The 19,815-nt window shown below is 47.2% G+C and overlaps 2 protein-coding genes across 2 annotated transcripts in view; both read right to left on the bottom strand.

Moving 5' to 3' along the window:
- Window positions 1-3,480: 3,480 nt before the first annotated feature.
- Window positions 3,481-8,494, bottom strand: LOC307240582 (insulin receptor substrate 1-B; the record flags this gene model as incomplete). The annotated part of the gene is made up of 2 exons (XM_080014404.1): window positions 3,481-6,560; window positions 8,146-8,494. 2 exons carry the CDS (start codon window positions 8,492-8,494, stop codon window positions 3,481-3,483), a joined length of 3,429 nt encoding a protein of 1,142 aa, XP_079870530.1.
- Window positions 8,495-12,946: 4,452 nt separating this feature from the next.
- gucy2d (guanylate cyclase 2D, retinal) overlaps window positions 12,947-19,815 on the bottom strand; it is a gene marked incomplete at both ends in the record, with an annotated part of 16,461 nt that continues 9,592 nt past the window's right edge. The window contains 6 exons of the mRNA XM_080013563.1: window positions 12,947-13,031; window positions 13,426-13,511; window positions 13,591-13,685; window positions 15,549-15,647; window positions 17,012-17,186; window positions 18,011-18,203. Coding sequence (XP_079869689.1) covers window positions 12,947-13,031; window positions 13,426-13,511; window positions 13,591-13,685; window positions 15,549-15,647; window positions 17,012-17,186; window positions 18,011-18,203 — 733 coding nt within the window. The remainder of the gene's footprint in view (window positions 13,032-13,425; window positions 13,512-13,590; window positions 13,686-15,548; window positions 15,648-17,011; window positions 17,187-18,010; window positions 18,204-19,815) is intronic.

The following is a 19,815-nucleotide window of genomic DNA, read 5'->3' as shown; positions in this document are numbered from 1 at the left end:
ATGAGCGGACGTGCCTAAATAGAAGTGTGGGACAGTAATAAGCGGAGTAATGAGACGGAGCAGGCACTTGAGCGTCCTTTCGGGCCTTCCAGGGTTTTATTCTAATGTTAGTTAATACTGACGTGAGGAGTTAACGCCAGAGTCTGCTGTAAAGAACGGGGTCTCCAAACATTTTCTTCCACCTCGACGTATATGTATGACATATTTGTACCAACAGCATCAGTTAGTATGAATATTACAGTATCGCATTGATTTGTTTGTTTTAAACACTGTGTGTGTGTGTGTGTATGTGCGTGTGTGTGTGTGTGTGTGTGTCATCTCTCTGCAAAAAGGTAAAAGTTTGGTCTGTGTTTGTTCTCTAAAGGGGATGGGGTATCTTTAGAATCTACTCCTGTTCCTGTTTGACGTCCAAGGTCTCTGGTGAAAGGAGTTTGCTCGTAATCCATAAATCGAGTTTGTGTTCCCTCTCTTTTTATTCACTTGATCTGGTTTAAAAACAATTCATCGATAATTCAGCGAGCAATCAGATGCTGACGTTTAAGAAACAGGGTCGCGAATGATAAATGCTGTTTCCGCAAACGGGACAAACAAAATATTTTTGTTGTTTTTATCCTACGGATAAACTCATCTGTTTTGGTTTGGTTTAGAGTCGTCTTTTTCTCACAGCCAAAGCAAAATGTTTCACAGTTGAACTGAATGGAAGCAGCGGAGAGGAGCGGGATAGAGAGAGAGAGAGAGAGAGAGAGAGAGAGGGAGAGAGAGGGGAGAGAGAGGAGAGGGGAGGGAGGGAGAGAGGGGGGGGCGAGAGGGAGAGAGAGGGGGGAGAGAGGAGCGGGATAGAGAGAGAGAGAGAGAGAGAGAGAGGGGAGAGAGAAAGGAGAGAGAGGAGAGGGGAGGTGGGGAGAGAGAGAGGGCGAGAGGGAGAGAGAGGGGGGAGAGAGGAGCAGGATATAGAGACAGAGAGAGAGAGAGGAGAGAGAGGGGAGAGAGAGGAGAGGGGAGGGGGGCGAGAGAGGGGGCGAGAGGGAGAGAGAGGGGGGAGAGAGGAGCGGGATAGAGAGAGAGAGAGAGAGAGAGAGAGGGGAGAGAGAAAGGAGAGAGAGGAGAGGGGAGGTGGGGAGAGAGAGAGGGCGAGAGGGAGAGAGAGGGGGGAGAGAGGAGCAGGATATAGAGACAGAGGGAGAGAGAGGAGAGAGAGGGGAGAGAGAGGAGAGGGGAGGGGGGCGAGAGAGGGGGCGAGAGGGAGAGAGAGAGAGAGGGAGCAAGAGAGGGGAGAGAGAGGTCGAGGGGGAGAGAGATGTTACAGGTGTGTATTTTTGTCCCTTCACTGCATCACATGTTGAGGAGTTCCTCATGTTCTCAACAAACACGCTAAGGCTGTTTGATCAATGCTCAATAAGTTTGAACAATGCTCCTTCCACTGCGGCTCTGATCAATGATGTCAACTGGACTTAATTCACAATTGAGGTTGGACAGAGAGATGATACTTTTCCGTTTTGAAAGAGTATAAACAGCTACAATCAGAAATGAGGCACTTGATCAGAGAATAAAGATCTGTAGGTTATGGATCAATACATCAATACTGTGTGTTTCTCTAATATACCGTTATAATGTGTGGGGTTTTATGCAAAATGTGTGAAACCGCTGTTGGTCCGTGTGGCGCTGCTGGTTCATTGTTTTGTTCCAGGTTTTGGACAATAGTTCGATGCCTTTAAAAATGTGGAATGTGGAACAAAATGCGTCAAAGTGCAAAAGGTGTTTTTATGTTTCTGAGATCAACACAAAATTAAATAACGAGAAAAAATAAATACTGGAATACACACAGTAGCAGTGTTTTCAATCAACTGATGAAACTGTATATCAATGGCTCAAAGTTGATCAAATATCTTTGACATTATTTTCCAATCATTTCCAGATTCCCTCAACACATCTCAAACACAACGTTGTGTTTGGAAAGAAAATTGAATATGAATGCAGTTAAGGAAATGGACAAAGCCTCATTCAGTGTAGATTAGTGCAAAATGTCCCGTTTTAATTGTTGCATTTTGTTTTGTTTGTTTTTTTGCGGGAATGAGGCCAGCCCTCAAAAGCCTAAAATCCTGTGGAAACACGTCCGGGGCGTGTTGTGTTCTTTAAAATGTCCTGAAAAGCTGAGAGATCAGGTCAGAAATGGGACTTTTCCACACCAAATGAGGATAAAACAGTTCAGACATGTTTATCTGAACTCTTAATTTGAGCTTCTTGATGCTTCGTTTGATAATAGATAAAGATAAAAATAGTATTATAAAGTAAAAAAAACAAACAAAAAAAACCTAAAGATTTTGACACAGAAAATATAAATGATAAATCTCAGAAAATAAATGCATTTTGAGTATTTTGTGCACAACGAAACAATAAAATGCTGTTTGTTTATACAAGTTAATGTTTGTAATGTGTGTATTACAGTGAAATTAAATGGATTCCTTCCCCTGTTAGTTTGCTTTTTTCCTCTTATTTTATGTCACGACAAAACCTTTTCATATTTAACAAAGTACGCGGCTGACAGACAATATAAAATACTGCTGAGGACTGTGTGTGTGTGTGTGTGCATGTCTGTGTGTGTGAGTGCGCTCGGAAGTGCGTGTGTGTGTGTGTGAGTGTGTGTGCGTGTGCGTGTGCGTGTGCGTGTGTGTGTGTGTGTGTGTGTGTGTGCGTGTGCGTGTGTGTGTGTCCTCCCCGTTAGAAGCAGAGCGCTGGGAGATCTGGGGAGGGGCGGCGGGAAGTCAGGATGCGTCGCCGCTGCAAAGTGTTGGAGTGGAAACAAAAAGAAAGATGGCCGTCCAGCGCTCAGGCCGCATCAACGATCTGGAAGAGGAAAGGAAAACGTAAAGTAAATATATTCGGATGGAACCGCGACGACCGTGCTGTTCTGTTTCAGGTCAACAAAACGAGTGTGTGACGCTAAAACAGTGTCAAATATAATATAATGGAGAGTATCCCTGATACTAAGTTTTGATCGTCTCCTACGTCTGATAAAACGCTGACAGCTGAAATCAGGAGGATATGGGAAACCCAGAGCTCCGCCCAGGACTGGTCCTCCATCGCTCCTCGCCGCATGGTATTCCCTCAGATATCATATATATCTTCATATATGTGTCCTATATGGCCCCTCCCTACCGTCCATGCACTTTGACATATACAAATGCTGTAATAAATGTTGACATTGAGGTAAAGGTAAGCACTGTTCTCTGTCCTCCACCTTCCTCCTCCTCTCCAGGATCTGACCACTTGGCCTCGCACAGAGCAACAGGGCGACAGAGCAACAAGGCAACAGGGCAACAGAGCGACAGGGCAACAGAGCGACAGGGTGACTGAGCAACAGAGTAACAGAGCAACAGGGCGACAGGGAAGGAGAAATACGTTCAAAAGCACAAAACAAAACCTCACATAGAACACGTTCAACAGCCACTTTTCTTTAGATTTACACAAGCAGCCCCTACCTTAACTATCCTTTCTGCTGTTCTGGTGAGTCCTCAGCTCCTCTGACTTGTAGAAGTCAATCCGGGCGTATGTGTTGGGGTTGGAACCACTCGCTGCCGCGCTGTAGGAGGCCGAGCCGTGTTCCCCTCCAGCTGGAGGACCCTCCTGAGCGGCCAAGTCGAGGTCAATGTAGTTCAGGCCTTGTTCAGCCGGGAAGGAGGAGGCTTGCGGATGCCTCTGGTTAGCTGCCTGGCCGCTCTCAGGGAAGAGCGAGGCGGCGGAGGGGGAGTGTAGGGGCCCAGAGGGTACGAATGCTTCGGTGCGGTGGCTCCGCCGTGCCTGCGGGTCGCCTCTGGCCACTCGGCCGCTCCGGTCCGGAGATGAGAAGGACTTGACCGGGGAAAAGCCTGAGCCGGCCTCCTGCTCCAGAGATAAGGACTGACCACAGTGGCTCGTGGGTCTGGCTGCGATACTGGAGCGATGAGTGGGGGAGTTTCCCACCATGTCCGCAAAAGGAGCGGGGCTGTCCGTCGGAACCGCAGCCGTCACTACGTTTGTTCTGTAACCCGTGAGGCCCTCTGCCACAAGGGGTGAGGACCTGCTGCGATCATCTCTGGCCTTCCGGACCACAGCGGGTGGGCCCTGCGGGGTGCTGAATTTAGATCTGACAGGGGTCAGTGGGGAGCAGGACTTCCCTAAATCCATGCTGACGTAATCAGCAGAAGTGGACAGCGGTGCAGAGAAGCTGCGGGGGAGGTTCGTGACCCCGTCGTGACAGAGGATCGAGCGGTCCAGGGGCCCCAGGGTCCCGTGACTCACAGGCTGCCGGCGCTCCGTCCCCGACTGCTGCCCTCTGCTGTAAGCGCCGTCTTCCTTGAACACGATGCTGACGTACTCGCCAACGTTCTGAGACACCGGCAGAAGATTCTCTTTGACCCGTGGCAGCGTGTTGGCTTTCGACATGTCTGCGGACACACTGAGGGGCCGACCCCTCCTCTGCTGCTGTGGGCTCTTACTACTTGATATGCGTTTCTGATGGTGGCGGCCATCTTTGGTGCATGCTCCACCTCCCCTGTAGTCTGCTCCAGTTCTTAATAGACCTAACCCCTTCCCTGTTGATATGGATTTGTCCTCCAGGCTTTCACTGCTGGCTGAGCTGGAGGAGAAGGAGGAGGAGGACAGAGAGAGCTGGCGGCCTCCGGCTGGACCCGCCGCCATCTTGTTCCTCTTGCTGTATCCCACGCCCCCTCCCCGCCCGGCACTCTCGTGATTACTTCGATCCTCTTTTCCTTTGCTTTGGTTTAAGTCCTCCTCAAAGCGTGTGTAGAGAGTGTGCTGATATGCTCTGGGCAAAGAGAAGTAGGAGTTGAACATTTTCGGTTGCAGTTGGTGTTGCTCGGGGTGTGAGGGTGGGGTGCTAGAGGCGGAGCGGCTGCTGATCGGTGAGATGTTCATATAGTCACTGGCAGCACGGCTCTCCATGCTGGTCCTGCTGCCCCACGCCACCAGCGCGTGCAGGTCTGTGGAGCAGCTGCTATTTGGGGACATGACCATGTAGCCTTCTGCGCTGGGCTGGCGGATTGTCTGTGGGGGGGACAGGCTGTTGCTAGGGGTCATGGCCATGTACTCGTCTTCAGCCCCAGGTTTACCGCTGGCCTCAGACAAACCTACCGAGAGAGAAAGCGAGACAGGAGGACACGTCACACCAGGAAGCATCGACATATAGCCGCTGTCTATTGTGCCCCCCGCCTCTACCTCCGCCCTAACTTGGTCAGCCCTCTTTCTACTCCCCCCTCCCCCATCAGGCGGCCTACCTCCCCCTGCTGCTCCCCCTAAAGCTGGCTGGGAGTCGGTTGCCTTGGCACTACCAGACATGATGGCGTATTCTTCATCGTCTTCTTCCTCCTCATCTTTCCTCTGTGGGCCGAGGCGGTCGTGGGCAGCGGAGGGAAGCGACGCCCTCTTACTGAGCAGTCTGCGCTCTGCCTCACACTCCCGACTGGAGGAGCGCCGCAGCATCCGCCGGCCTTTGGGCCGCTGACCGGAGCCAAACAGAGCTTCTCTCTGTCCCATCACTATGTAGCTGGGGGGGGCCTCTCCGTGTCCATGATGTCCTGACAGGCCTCCAGCTAAACTGGGGACCAGCAGGGAGTGCTCGCCGGGACTGGACCCGTATTCGTCTGAGGAGCCGTAGTCGCTGGGTGAGCCCGAGACGGAGACCCTCTGAGAAACACGGGTGTAGGAGCAGATTGCCATGCCCCCTACAGCCGCCCCGACTAACCCACACTCCGAGCCGTGGCCGGAGCTGGACGACAGGCTTGGAGCCGGAGATGGGGTCGGGTTGGGCGTGTAGCGGGCCAGACTGAGCGTAATCTTAGCGGGTGTTGGTGCTCTGGTGGGCTTGGGTCTCAGCGTAGGTGTCGTGGAGCAGGAATCGAGGCTTGGGCTGGAGCTGGCCCACGTCCCCTTGCCACAGGCTCCACCCTCCTCGGACCGGGCGCCGATGCTGGCCGTGCGCGCCCTTGGAAAGCCTTGGCGTGACGTGGGTGAAGTGCTGGTGCTGCTGCCGCCGGTTCCCGGGGTCTCGGTGCGGGCTCTTCTAGAGAAACCCACCTGACTGGGAGGCAGGATCGGGTGGTGGCGACGGCTGGGGACACTGATGGGGTTAGACACGGTGCCGCCCCCACACGACGTTCCCACAGATTGCGATTTGCTGCGCTGCCGGAACTCCTCGCTCAGCGCTTTCATGGCTTCCAGCAGCGTCTCGTGCATGTTCTGGGCCACAACCGAGTCGTCCACCTGCATCCAGAACTCTCCGGGTCCTGTGATGGCTGAGCGACCCACTTCGATGAAGAAGAAGTTCTCTGAATGGCCGCACCTGCGGACGTTCATCAGCTGCAGCACCACGGAGGCCACGTCGGAGTTGAGTTTGATGAAGTTGACGGTCTTATCGGTCAGGCACAGGCGGTAGATGCCCACCAGGTTCCTGGCGTGACCCAGACCCTTGGGCCACACTTTGACCTGCCACACCTCCTTGAAGGTTGGAACAGGAGATGGAGAGCTGCACTCTCCACTGCTGCCACAGTCATCTGGGGTTTTACCTAAAGACACAGACAAAGATGATTAACATAACATATTAAATAGTATGATGATGCACTTCAATGTCGTTTTCTTTTTTCGATTTACATTTCTATGCTTTTATTATTCTTTGCTTACATTTAATGTCTTAATTGTGTTACATGAGGCACTTTGAATTACCCTTGTGTATGTGTATATGTATGTACAAATAAACTTGTCTTTGCTAATATTCCTCAAGAAACAAACAGAAAGGGAAAAAGCATGACGAAGAGGCCAACACACAATGTCCAAGGTTAAATAGCTGACGGTGTCACGTTGTACTTTCTTTGATTAGTGGTCTCATCAAATACATGCACTAATATTTACACCAGTTTTCGTCTCATCTCAGAGACCGTTTTGGAACTAATTATTTTCCGTTTAACTGCTTGTAATTTGCAGATTAATTGAAAGCATCGGACAACAGCAACCCGAACCTCTGGTGGTGGAAGAAGTACTTTACATTCTAGTGAAGTAAAAATACTAAAGTGGGCAAAGTGAACGTACTTCTTCAACACAACGACCTCTTACAGACTCATTCCACCTTTAATGCATTAACATCTAGAAGTTAAGAATAGTCTTTGTGGTCTGGGTTTGGTTTCCCTAGGGGTTCAAACTGAAAAATATAAATATCCTTTTTATAAACAAATTGCATTTCCTGTATCAAAAACCCTTATAATAGAAATAAATAGTACTTAGCTTGCAGGTTCAGATGAAGGTAGTGGAGTAATATGCTGTATCTATATTGGTGTGTATATATATTAGTGTAAATATATATATATATATATATATATATATATATATATATATATATATATATATATATATATATATGCAGATATTTCAAAATTGTACATATAAGTATAAATTATTCGAAGTACTAATTTTCCACTGTTCACCTCTAAAACAATAGCTCAAGCAGTGAGTAGTTTCCTTAAATACCACGAGTCTTACTGGGAAAATAGATCTCCTAACCCTCATGATCAATTAGGGATATTGATTTGAATACACCGGGACACTGGGCATCAGATGCATTTACCTGCACATGCACAGTAATACAGATAGTAAGAGCAGCGCAGGGGCCGGCGCTCTGCATCGTGCAGAATGTAGGTTAAAAAACAACAACACGGAGGCTGCAGATCCACGGTGCATGCACGGAATGGCTGCACGGCATGCATGAAGCCACTGCGCAATGCAAAACACACCGCATGGCTGGAATGAGAATACCATATTAATATTAATATTATTAATGATAATAATTATTCATATTATTACTATTGTAACAAAAACAATGCAGTAAATGATGGATTCAATGCATCTAATGCAATTCGTCTGCAGCTTATTGCATTCGATTAACGCTGGATGTTGCTGTGCAGACAGTGCACGCCGCCCATATATATATATATATATATATATATATATATATATATATATATATAAAAAATTTTAACTGCATTTTGGGATAAACACGCATTAGATGGAATTCCATGCAGGGCTCATTTTTGGGGATAGACCTTCCTGCACATTGCAGCACCGTGGCCTAGCCCCTCCATCCATGCCGCTCCTCCTCACCCTGGCCCTGGAGCTCCAGCAGAGCTCCGTACCACTCCGCCTGCACCTCCTCGCTGTCCGCCGCCACCGCGAAGCTCTCGCTGCGGGTGTAGAGCACGATCAGGTGCTTGTTCTTGGAGTCCGCCCTCCGATGGATGTTGAAGCAGCTGTCCAGGCTCACGGCTTTCTTTGGCACCGGGGATTTGCTCCGGAACTTCTTCTCGTTCTCGTAGTACTCCAGGCGAGCGGCTCCGAGCTCCGACGCCGCCCGCAGCACGAAGAAGCGCCGGTGCATGGACTTGTGCTTGCGGAGGTACCCGCTCTTCTGCACGTCCTCCTCCGAGACATGCTCCCCCGCCTGGTTCTCCATGGCGCGGAAGACGGTGTTCTTTCAAACCCTGCTTCGGTCGGAACGCCTCGGAAGGTCCCCGGGGTGCCGCTCCTGGTCCTGGTCCTGGTCTCGGTCCTGGTCTTGGTCCTGGTCCCGGTCCCGGTCCTGGTCCTGGTCTTGGCCCCGGTCCCGGTCCTCCTCTGCGGGCTGTGCAGCGCGTGCACCGCGGCTCACGGGAGGATCTTCCCAGAAAAACATGTTTTGGATGCCTCCATCACCACCTCCGTCGGGCGGCAGCGGGATGCGATCTGCGTCCCTCCGTGGATGGTGCGAGACGCGCGAACGATGCGCTGCTCGCGAACGGATTCTTTAAAATGAGTCGGGAGTCCGGAGTCGCTCCGCCGTTCCGCCACAAAAAGGCACATGGAAAGAATGACTTGCGTGTATGGGATTCACGCACAAATTATTTTGGTAGAATGAGACCAACGATGTTTTGAGAGCCACATTTTTTTTTTTTTTTTTTTTACATTTAAAAACAATCATTTGAACGCAATCTTTTTTTTTTTGTCGAACACTGATGAACCGACTCTCTCTCGCCAACTGAACCAAATGGTACGACTCCTTTTACTGAGCCAATCTTTAAAAAAAGAGTCGAACCTTTCATCCTTAACGCGCTCTCCACCCTGAGCCTCCACCACCTCCACCCTGAGCCTCCACCACCTCCACCCCGAGCCTCCATCACTTCTACCCAGAGCCTCCACCATCTCCACCCTGAGCCTCCACCATCTCCACCCTGAGCTTCCAACACTTCCAACCAGAGCCTCCACCTCGTCCCCCCTGAGCCTCCATCACTTCCACCCAGAACCGCCACCACCACCACCTCCACCCTGAGCCTCCATCACCTCCACGCTGGCCTCCACCATCTCCACCCAGAGCCTCCACCACATCCAGTCTGAGCCTCCACCACTTCAACCCTGAGCCTTGACCACCTCCATCCAGAGCATCCTCCACCACCTCCACCCTGAGCCTCAACCATCTTCACCCAGAGCCTCCTCCACCACCTCCACCCAGAGTGTCCACCATCTCCACCCAAAGCCTCCTCCACCACTTCCACCCTGAGCCTCTACCACCTCCACCCAGAGCCTCCACCATCTCCACACAAAGCCTCCTCCACCACTTCCGCCCTGAGCCTCCACCACCTCCACCCACAGCGTCTGCCATCTCCACCAGAGCCTCCATCACCACCTGTCTGATGCTGCAGGAGTCTGGAGCCCCCACCAGACTCCATTACTATATATATATATATACGTGTGTGTGTGTGTGTACACATATGTGGGTGTGTGTGTGTGTGTGTGTGTGTGTGTGTGTGTGTGTGTACTGAAGTTCTCATACGGCAGTAAGTGGTTTGTGTATTTTCATACCATGCCCCTGTATTCTGTCCCACTTCATATGGCTCGTGCAGTTGTTCAAAAATTTTCAAACCAAGCGATGGGATGTAAAACGAGGATGGATGTTTGTGAAAAGCTTCTTTTTGGAGTTTGTACGAAATGAACATATTGTTCCGGACAATCTCAGCAAAGTGGGAGGAGTTAACTCCGCTAACGCGGCAGTTTATTTACACAAACAGGTGAGATGACTTTGAAAAACACCATGAAGTGAATCAGACATGTACACAGACCCTGTGCTGTGCACACATCACAGTACAAGCTGTGATCATCCAGAGAGGCCGCTTCCTTACGGGTTTACTTTATTTTATACTTCTACTGAGGAAGTAGAGACCGTACCTGCAGTCATTTGATTATTGGGTTATTGTTAAGATTTGTATTATTATTAAAATCGTATTATATTTGCACCTTTTGGGATAAAAGTGTCTCATAGTTCATGGCGTGTGTGTGTGTGTGTGTGTGTGTGTGTGTGTGTGTGTGTGTGTGTGTGTGTGTGTGTGTGTATTGTCTTACCTATTTGGGGCGTTTGGTTTGATATTTGATTCTCTTTCCCTTTTTATAAATATAAACTCATTCTGTTCCATCGAACCCGGTGCCGTGTCCTCATGTTGCAGCATTGGCGGGGATGGTAGCTCAGGAGGTAGAGCTGGTGGTCTAGTGATCCAAAGGTTGCTGGTTGGATCCCAGGCTCCTCCTGCTAGCATGCTGTAGTGTCCTTGAGCAAGACACTTAACCCCTAATTGCTCCTGATGGCTGCGTCCGTCGGTGTTTGAACAATTGTAAGTCGCTTTGGATAAAAGCGCAGGGGCTGATAAATGATAAATGACTAAATGTAATGTAACAAACTGTAGGAGTGGAAAACAGTCCTAAACATATTGTGTGTTTGTGACCTCACACATGGAGTTGGCTTGAGGCTCCAGAGCAACGGGTCCGAATTGTGTCCCTTTTATTTTAGTCCCAAAAGTTAAAAAGTTGATGAAAAGTCTGTGAGGGACATGCAGTGTTGAATACGTTTGAATGGAAGCTTGTTGTTGGGAACGTCCACACGGAGTGATTTCCTTCCACAGAGACACCGTGAGGCAGGACTCTGTGGACTACAGGAAGTAGATAGGGACCTAACAGGAAGTAGACAGGGACCTGACAGGAAGTAGACATGGACCTGACAGGAAGTAGACAGCCACCTTCACATTTTTAGGATAAAGTCGTAACATGCAACAAGTGGATCCTTGTATTAGTAATTCTGCGCGTCACCAGGACTCACCGTGTTATTACGTCAGCCGATGCTGCGTTCAAGGGAAACTCGGAAAATTGTAACTCGTTTTAGACGTAATGCTGACGTAAAAAGGAGCGACAGCACAAACTGTTCTATGGGAACTCGAAAATTTGTAATTGCTGTCGATAATGAACCCCGTGTATTGCTGCCTGCAGCTATATTTATTATAACTATAATTATAATAAATTATTATTATTATTATTATTATTGCTATTATTATTATTATTATTATTATTATTATTATTATTAGGGGTCCAGCCCGCAGGTCTGGATCCCCTATTGATATTGTTGCGGGAAAATTCTGTGAATTTTGAAATCCAAAACAATTTGAAACAGGAGAACAGCAGAAGCCACGAACACGGTCGAGGTGTCGTTTGAAGCGGTCACAAACACCTCGTGATCGAAGTTTCATCCGAATAGATCCACATACGGGGCAGATGTTAGTGAAAAACCGACCCCATTTGACCCCAAATATTCAGCTGCTCCTGCTTGACTGACACGTCACTGTGCGTAAACCAAATGAAGGGGATGGGATTAAGAGTAAGACGCTTTATGACATCATCATACTATTTGCTGTAAATGTGCAGGTTCTGATTCAGAATGGACGTTGGACCGTGAGCGGTGCAGACTCAGTCCCTTTGTACTCGTTCGAAGTTACCAAACTGTCAATTTACGTGTGTATTTATGTACTTTCTTACCTGGTAGATGTCTGGGGATCTGTTAGATTGATGTTTTATCTCTTTGGTCCCCATTACTTTGCAGGATTCACGAAAAAAATACAATAAAAAGTAGTCCACAAAAACCCTGGTCAAGGCGGAGTGACACATGTACGTTGTACTCTGAGTTCAAACCGCTCTACACGTCATTGAAAATGATTCCTCAAAAAACATGTTTCCCCCCCCCCTGCATGAAGAACGCACGTTTTTAAGAAGCAGAACCACAAAGGAAGGGACCGTGGGATTCTCTTTTATTGGATGACTGAAATGACAGCAGATCCAGGCGTCCAAAATAAAAGTGCTTTATTTATTTGTTTTTGTTTTTTTTTCCAAAGTAAAAACAACAGTTGATCCAAACTCTGATAAATAACGTAGTCGTGCTTTACCACAATTTGCTGGACGTGCGTCGACTTCTCCTCTCTTCTCCTCCCTTTTTGTCTGATTGCGCGAAATAATTTGCGTGGGGAAGCGACGTTCCGAACACCGTGTCGCTGCTCTTCGGAGCAGTCGGCGCTGGGAGCTGCGTTGCTTCTACATTGTGCTTACGTCAATGGATTACCATTAAAGATTTAGTGCAAAATATAAAGTAACACTACGTTCCTAGCGCTATAGATGACTCCGGGGGTGTTTATGGTAACAACCTCTCTGCTATCTCGACAAAGCATACATTACAGTACAGATACATTCAGCGCATCACAGATCCTTCCCGTTTGCTATGATCTGCATGACACCTGTCGGGTTTCGGAGTCCGGGCTCGGCGCGGTGGCCTCCACCGAGGAATCCTGTGTTTGCACTGACGTGGTTTTGGCAAAAGCTAAATTCACGCGGGGGCTTCCTTTCGACGGAACCAGGATCCGTGGCTTTTTATTTATTTATTTTAGACGCGGAAGAGGCTGCGGCGTCGAATCTCGTTGAATTGAAGGTGTCGCACAAACCTATCGGTATACCTGTTTGAAAAACTACCTACTCGTTCGACCGGCACATTCACCCAGTCCACTCATTCTTCATGGAAATACATGGAGTAAAAGTACAGGACACAGCGACACAAAGTTCCAGTCTATCCCATGTTCTTTTGCCGATCCAAGAACTTTTGTCTTCTGTCCGGAGGGATTTCCTCCACGCTGATGGCGTGGCTACTGGCCCTGGAAAAGAGACGGAGCAGGGAGCGTCACACGGGGCAAACCCCTCCAGCTCCCGGGGGCGAGCGCCACAACAAATACACAAGATTAACCCAGGGGTTCTCAACCCGGGGAGCCGGACCCCCCACCAGGCCTGCTTCGGGTGAATAACGGGAAATGTTTCCTAAATATTGGTTCAAATGTCAAGTGTGAAAATCCATGACTATACTTTACTACACTGATGTATTGTTTGTCCTCAAGACCTCGATCTCTCGGCCATAAAAAGGGAAGCAATTCACGACGTCTACGAGCTCCCAATAAATTTGTTTTTTTCAATCTGGGGGGTGGTGTCTCAGATTGAATCCGTTCGATTTCGGGGAGGTCTCCGAGGGGAAAAGGGCGGGACGTGTTGCCTTACCCTGGGGTGACGTCGGGGGGGATGGGCAGAGGCTTGTCGAAGTCGTTCTTCCCCACCAGCCAGTAGGTGGTCTCGATCCCTTTCCCCTGAGAAGAGAAGGAGCAGTGAGGGGCTGGGAGCTGGAAGGCGCCGGTTACCGCGGGCATCACCTTTTGGCCGCCTTACCTTCAGCTCCGTCATCCCTCTGACATCTATTTTGTAGCCCAGGTTCAAGGCATTGAGGATGTCCACTGTGCTCTGGTTGACGTGGATTCTGTAAACTGTGACGGGGGGGCGGGGACACAGTGAGACGCTGATGTTAAGCGACGTTGTGCAGTTTAGGGTCGCAGATGAAAAAAAACGAAAACCTTTTAACAAAAGAGAAAAAAAATAATTCCTTGATTTTGAAACGAGGTCGTCAGTTATATGTTTGACCACTAGAGGGCGGTATACGTTTCCATATTGCTTGGCCTAGACGTGGGCGTACCCAACGCGGGTGGCAACAGTAATTTTACTTTAAAAGCGTGTTACACCATGCATAAGTAAAAGCGCTTTCGCGAGTAAAACCTGAGTAAAAGTACCAGAGTATTGACTCACACTTAGTGACTGCAGCCTCCAGCCTGAACTGGGAGGGTGTTGCTGCCCTGTGGTTTGGAACCGTAGCTTCATTTGAGGTCGAAGAGAATGTAACCAACACTGAACTCAACAAGTTAGTTCGTCTGAGTAGTGGAGTAGTTTGTATGTAAGGAGCTGAGCGAGTGGAGTAGTTTGTGTCTGCGAGTAGCTGAGTAGTGGAGTAGTTTGTGTAAGTAGCTGAGTAGTGGAGTAGTTTGTGTGAGAGTAGGTGAGCAGATGAGGAGTTTGCGTAGTGGAGTAGTTTGTGTGAGAGTAGCTGAGTAGTAGAGTAGCTTGTGTGACAGTAGGTAAGTAGTGGATGAGTTTGTGTGGTGGAGTAGTTTGTGTGAGAGTAGCTAAGCGAGTGGAGTAGTTTGTGTCTGTGAGTAGCTGAGTAGTGCAGTAGTTTGTGTGAGTAGCTGAGTAGTGGAGTAGTTGGTGTGTAAGTAGCTGAGTAGTGGATTATTTTGTGTTAAATGGCTGAGTAGTGGAGTAGTTTGGGTGTGAGTAGCTGAGTAGTGGACTAGTTTGCATGTAAGTAACTGAGTAATGGAGTAGTTTGGGTGTAAGTAGCGGAATAGTGGAGTAGTTTGTGTAAGTAGCTGAGTAGTGGAGTACTTTGTGTGTGAGTAGCTGAATAGTGGAGTAGTTTGCATGTAAGTAACTGAGTAATGGAGTAGTTTGGGTGTGAGTAGCGGAATAGTGGAGTAGTTTGTGTAAGTAGCTGAGTAGTGGAGTACTTTGTGTGTGAGTAGCTGAATAGTGGAGTAGTTTGTGTGAGTAGCGGAGTAGTTTGTATGTAAGTAGATGAGTGGTGGAGTAGTTTGTGTGTGAGTGGCTGAGTAGTTCAGTGGTTTGCTCTGACGTCAGGCGTGGACACAGGAGAACATTGCAGCTTGAATTTGGCAACTATTTCCACTGATGGACTTAAAGGATCAGGGAGGATCTGTGTAAACCCTCCTCCTGCACCGCACACCTCGCCCTTCAACCCTGCGCTCAAACAACGTGTGTAGTATTATTACAGCCACCACGTCAAGCGGCGCTACCAGGGGCGGGGCCCATCGATGGGACGCGAAAGCCGCGATCCGCCGCGGACGCCGCGCTGCGTCCGCTTCCGGGACGCCCGTCCCGCCGTTCACAGTTTGTACCCGCGGGCGGAGGAAAACGGCGCCCTCGTCGGGCGAGTGCGCTGCACGCACGGCCCCCGCCCCCCGAGCCCTGTCGCGGATCAGCGGCGGAACCGCTCTACGGCCGCGTTTGCGTCGTCTGCAGGCGGGAGCGCGTGTAGACAAACATGGAGGGGCGTGGCGCTCCGGGAAGCGACTCAGGGGATGGAGCTTGGTTTGTCATCACGTTGGTCGTAAAGGTGAGACCCAAAACGAGCTGCTTCCTGCTTTTTTTTTTGGAGCATCCATCGCGTGTTTGTGTTGTGTAGAAGACATTTGATAGCGCCTCGTGCATAAATGACGCCACAAAGTACTGGTTTGTCTCTTATCTCAACGGTGAAGTGACGGGAGGTGGGGACTCACCCAGCGATGTAGATTCCATCCGAGACGCCGTGTTGACCGTGTCTCCAAACAGACAGTACCGAGGCATCGTGAGGCCGACCACACCGGCGACCACCGGGCCTGAAACACACGCAGTACGCACACACACACACACACACACACGCGCGCGCACACACACACACACATGCACATGCACATGCACATGCACGCACACATACACAAGCACGCACACATGCACGCACACATGCACACACGCACACACACACACGCACACGCACGCACACACACACACACGCAAACACATGCACACACATGCACATGCACGCACACATACACAAGCACACACACATGCACGCACACATGCACACACGCACACACACACACGCACACACACACACACACACACACGCACACGCACGCACACACACACACACACACACGCACACACACACACACGCACACACATGCATACACACCACACACACACACACACACGCACACACACACACACACACACGCACACGCACGCACACACACACACACACACGCACACACATGCATACACACCACACACACACACACACATGCATGCACACCACACACACAGACACACATGCACACCACACACACACATGCACACACACGCACATACACACACACATACACAAGCACACAGACACACACACACACACACATGCGCACACACACACACACACACACACACACACACACACACACACACACACACACATATATATACATACACACGCACGCACACACACAAACGTCATGAATCCAAACTTCACAAACACAATTGTGTCAATGCTTCAATTCAGTTCCAGTGGGAGGTAATATCTTCATTGATCGGGAGGTAAAATCTTCATTGATCGGGAGGTAAAATCTTCATTGATCGGGAGGTAAAATCTTCATTGATCGGGAGGTAAAATCTTCATTGATCGGGAGGTAATATCTTCATTGATCGGGAGGTAAAATCTTCATTGATCGGGAGGTAAAATCTTCATTGATCGGGAGGTAATATCTTCATTGATGAGGAGAATGAAGTGAGAAGCCATGCACAGAATGTCTGACTGGATGACAGGAATACCTTACAGATGAATTAGGTAAAAATAATGGCCAGTGCTTGGCAGCTCGGTGCTAAATGCTGACGGGAGGTGAAACTACATCGCTATTATTCTTATTATTATTATTATTATTATTATTATTATTATTATTATTATTGTTACTACTACTACTACTACTACTAATAATAATAATAATAATTATTATTATTATTATTAGTAGTAGTAGTAGTAGTAGTTATTATTATTATTATTATTATTATTATTATTATAGTATTGCTAATAGTAACAATATTAAAAAGGATAATATAACTACTGGTGTAATAATAATAATAATAATAATAATAATAATAATAATAATAATAATAGAAGTGCATAAGAAAAACAAAATGACAGCTGTCTCACCAGAGTGAAGGCCAATGCGGATCTTGACCTTAACGTCGGGCATGTGCCTCATCTTGAAGGTGCCGATGCAGTGGAGGATGTCCAGACTCATGTTGGACATCTCAGCAGCGTGGCGGTTTCCATTTCGGTTTGGGACACCAGAGGCCACCATGTAGGCGTCGCCGATAGTTTCCACCTAAGGAAGGACAGCATCGGAAAATAACACTGTGGGCTCACTTTGTGCAGCGATGTTATCTGGCCTCTCTTGGACATTAAACAATTTGTTTGCTTCCATCATTTAGAACACTTTAAAATTGAGGACGTTTATAGTCACACATGTCTTATTTCTTATTTTCATATTTTTATTGTTTGTTTGTATTATATTGTATTGTTACTTGGATTATTTCATATCTTTTTGTATTTCTGAACAGGTTTTGAATAACATATATTTATTGGCTAGAGATGGTTGCCAGTAGGAAGCGACAGAATGTCCCGTTTCTAGTCTCTTATGTTAGCACGGACAAAGGCAAAAGAGCTGATTTGCAGAAGTGCAAAAGAAAAAGCCTGATAAAATACACAGATTCCAACCTTTTCTTGTCCAGTTTAACAAGTAAAGACTGACGACAGTGTGAGCTTCCCCTTTTCAAAATGGAGTTAAAACACTTTTTTTTTTAAGGCTTCCACTTTGGCCCAATTGGTCTCCTGGTTGACCTGGTTGTGTGTTATAAATGATGGAAGAATATTTAAGTAAAGCCTGGGCTGAAAAATAATGAACCTATCTGAGCTCTAAAATATAGAAATAATATGATTAATGCAGCATATACGGTAAGTTAGGGATGGATATCAGTTCATCTGGCCAATTAACAATGAGGAAATCGCTCAAACAACATATTGAGTGCGATTTATGACTTTTTTGGACAAACTAACCCTGCCGAATAAAACCCTTTGCCTCTCTGTTCACTCAGATTCCAGGCGTTTCCTTTCTACAAGGACTCCAGAACGCAGCCGTAGCCTCCGCACCTTGTAGACGTCGTGGCGGCCGATGATGGCGTCGAACAGCGTGTAGAGGTCGTTGAGCAGATCCACCACCTCGATGGGCTCGCTGAGCGCTGAGATGGTGGTGAAGCCCACGATGTCGCTGAAGTACAGGGTGATCCCGGCGAAATGCTCCGGTTTGACGGGTTTCCCGGTCTTCAGCGCCTGGGCCACGGACCTGGCAGCAATGGAGGAGAATCAGTTTTTTTGTCTTGCAAAAAACCTGCGGGTGCAATGTGACTGACGTTAATTGGATGTCATTTTAAAATAGGCTTAATAAGACTAAATTCATGTGAACAAAGTGGTATTTTGATTCAAAAATGTGTACATTTAAGTTTATTTATTTATAGGTTTATAAAATACATTATTATTGTGAAGTCAGTTTTCTGTTTATTTACAAAGTGCCATAAAATAACTATGATCTCCAAAATGGATGAATAATGGTAATAAATAATGGTGATCCCAATATTGACTAAAATAATGGTGATTACCATTTGAGCCATAGATATAATATTATTATTATTATTATTATTATTATTATTATTAATATTATTATTTATCATCATTATTATTACAATTATCAAAATAATGATTATTATTATTATTATTATCATTACCATTATCATTACTATTATTATCAGGGGTCCATCCCATAGCATCCCTATTGTTGTTGTTGGGATTTTTAATATTATTTTTCTCGTTCGCACTTTTTGGGCTAAAAGTCTCTGGAACAGGACAACCTCTGCAGCTACGGACACGGTTGAGGTGTCATCAGAACCATTGCTTAAGTTTCATCCAAATCCGTCCACATTCAGAGCCTGAATTAATGAAAAAAATGATAAAAATTGACTGGAAGTAGCTCAACCTTCGTGGATCACCAAACCGCCAAGGTTGTAAAACCTCCGGTCGGGTTGTCGAACGAAATGAGTTTGTGGAGTATCGTCTAACCTGATTGATGTGTTTGGTTTGATATTTGATTTATTTTCCCTTTTTGTAAATATAAACTCATTCTGCTCCATCGAACTCGGTGCCGTGTCCTCATGTTGCAGCATTGGATCCAGTCATAACACAAACTGTAGGAGTGGAAAACAGTCCTACACATATTGTGTGTTTGTGACCTCACACATGGAGTTGGCTTGAGGCTCCAGAGCAACGGGTCCAAATCTTGTCCCTTTTATTTCAGTCCCAAAAGTTAAAAAAAGTTGATGAAATGTCTGTGAGGGACATGCAGTGTTGAATACATTTGAATGGAAACGTGTTGTTGGGAACGTCCACACGTAATGATTTCTTTCCGCAGAGACACCATGAGGCAGGACTCTGTGGACTACAGGAAGTAGACAGGGACCTTCTCATTTTTAGGATAAAGTCATAACATGCAACAAGTGGATCCTTGTATTAGTAATTCTGCGTGTTACCAGGACATTACCTCAGCCGATGCTGCGTTCATGGGAAACTCGGAAAATTGTAACTCGTTTTAGATGTAATGCTGACGTAAAGAGGAGCGACAGCACAAACTGATGCCTTGTTCCATGGGAACTCGAAAATTCGTAATTGGTGAAGATAATGGACCCCATTTATTGCCGCCTGCAGATATATTTTTTATATATTTTTTATTTATTAGTAGTATTATATATTTAATGTATAAGTATTAGTATTTGGTTTATAAAATAAAAATAATACATGTTATTGTTATATGTTCTGTTAAATATTGATGAAAAATGTTGATGACAAATTGTTTTTCGTTCATAAATGTTATTTTTATTCTTAAATAAACAGTAACACAAAAAAAC

This window comes from Zeus faber (genome assembly GCF_960531495.2).
Source record: "Zeus faber genome assembly, chromosome: 14".
NCBI classification, from domain to species: Eukaryota; Metazoa; Chordata; class Actinopteri; order Zeiformes; family Zeidae; genus Zeus; species Zeus faber.
The sequence above is the reverse complement of the archived record's forward strand: the minus strand, read 5'-3'. Positions and strand labels throughout refer to the sequence as shown.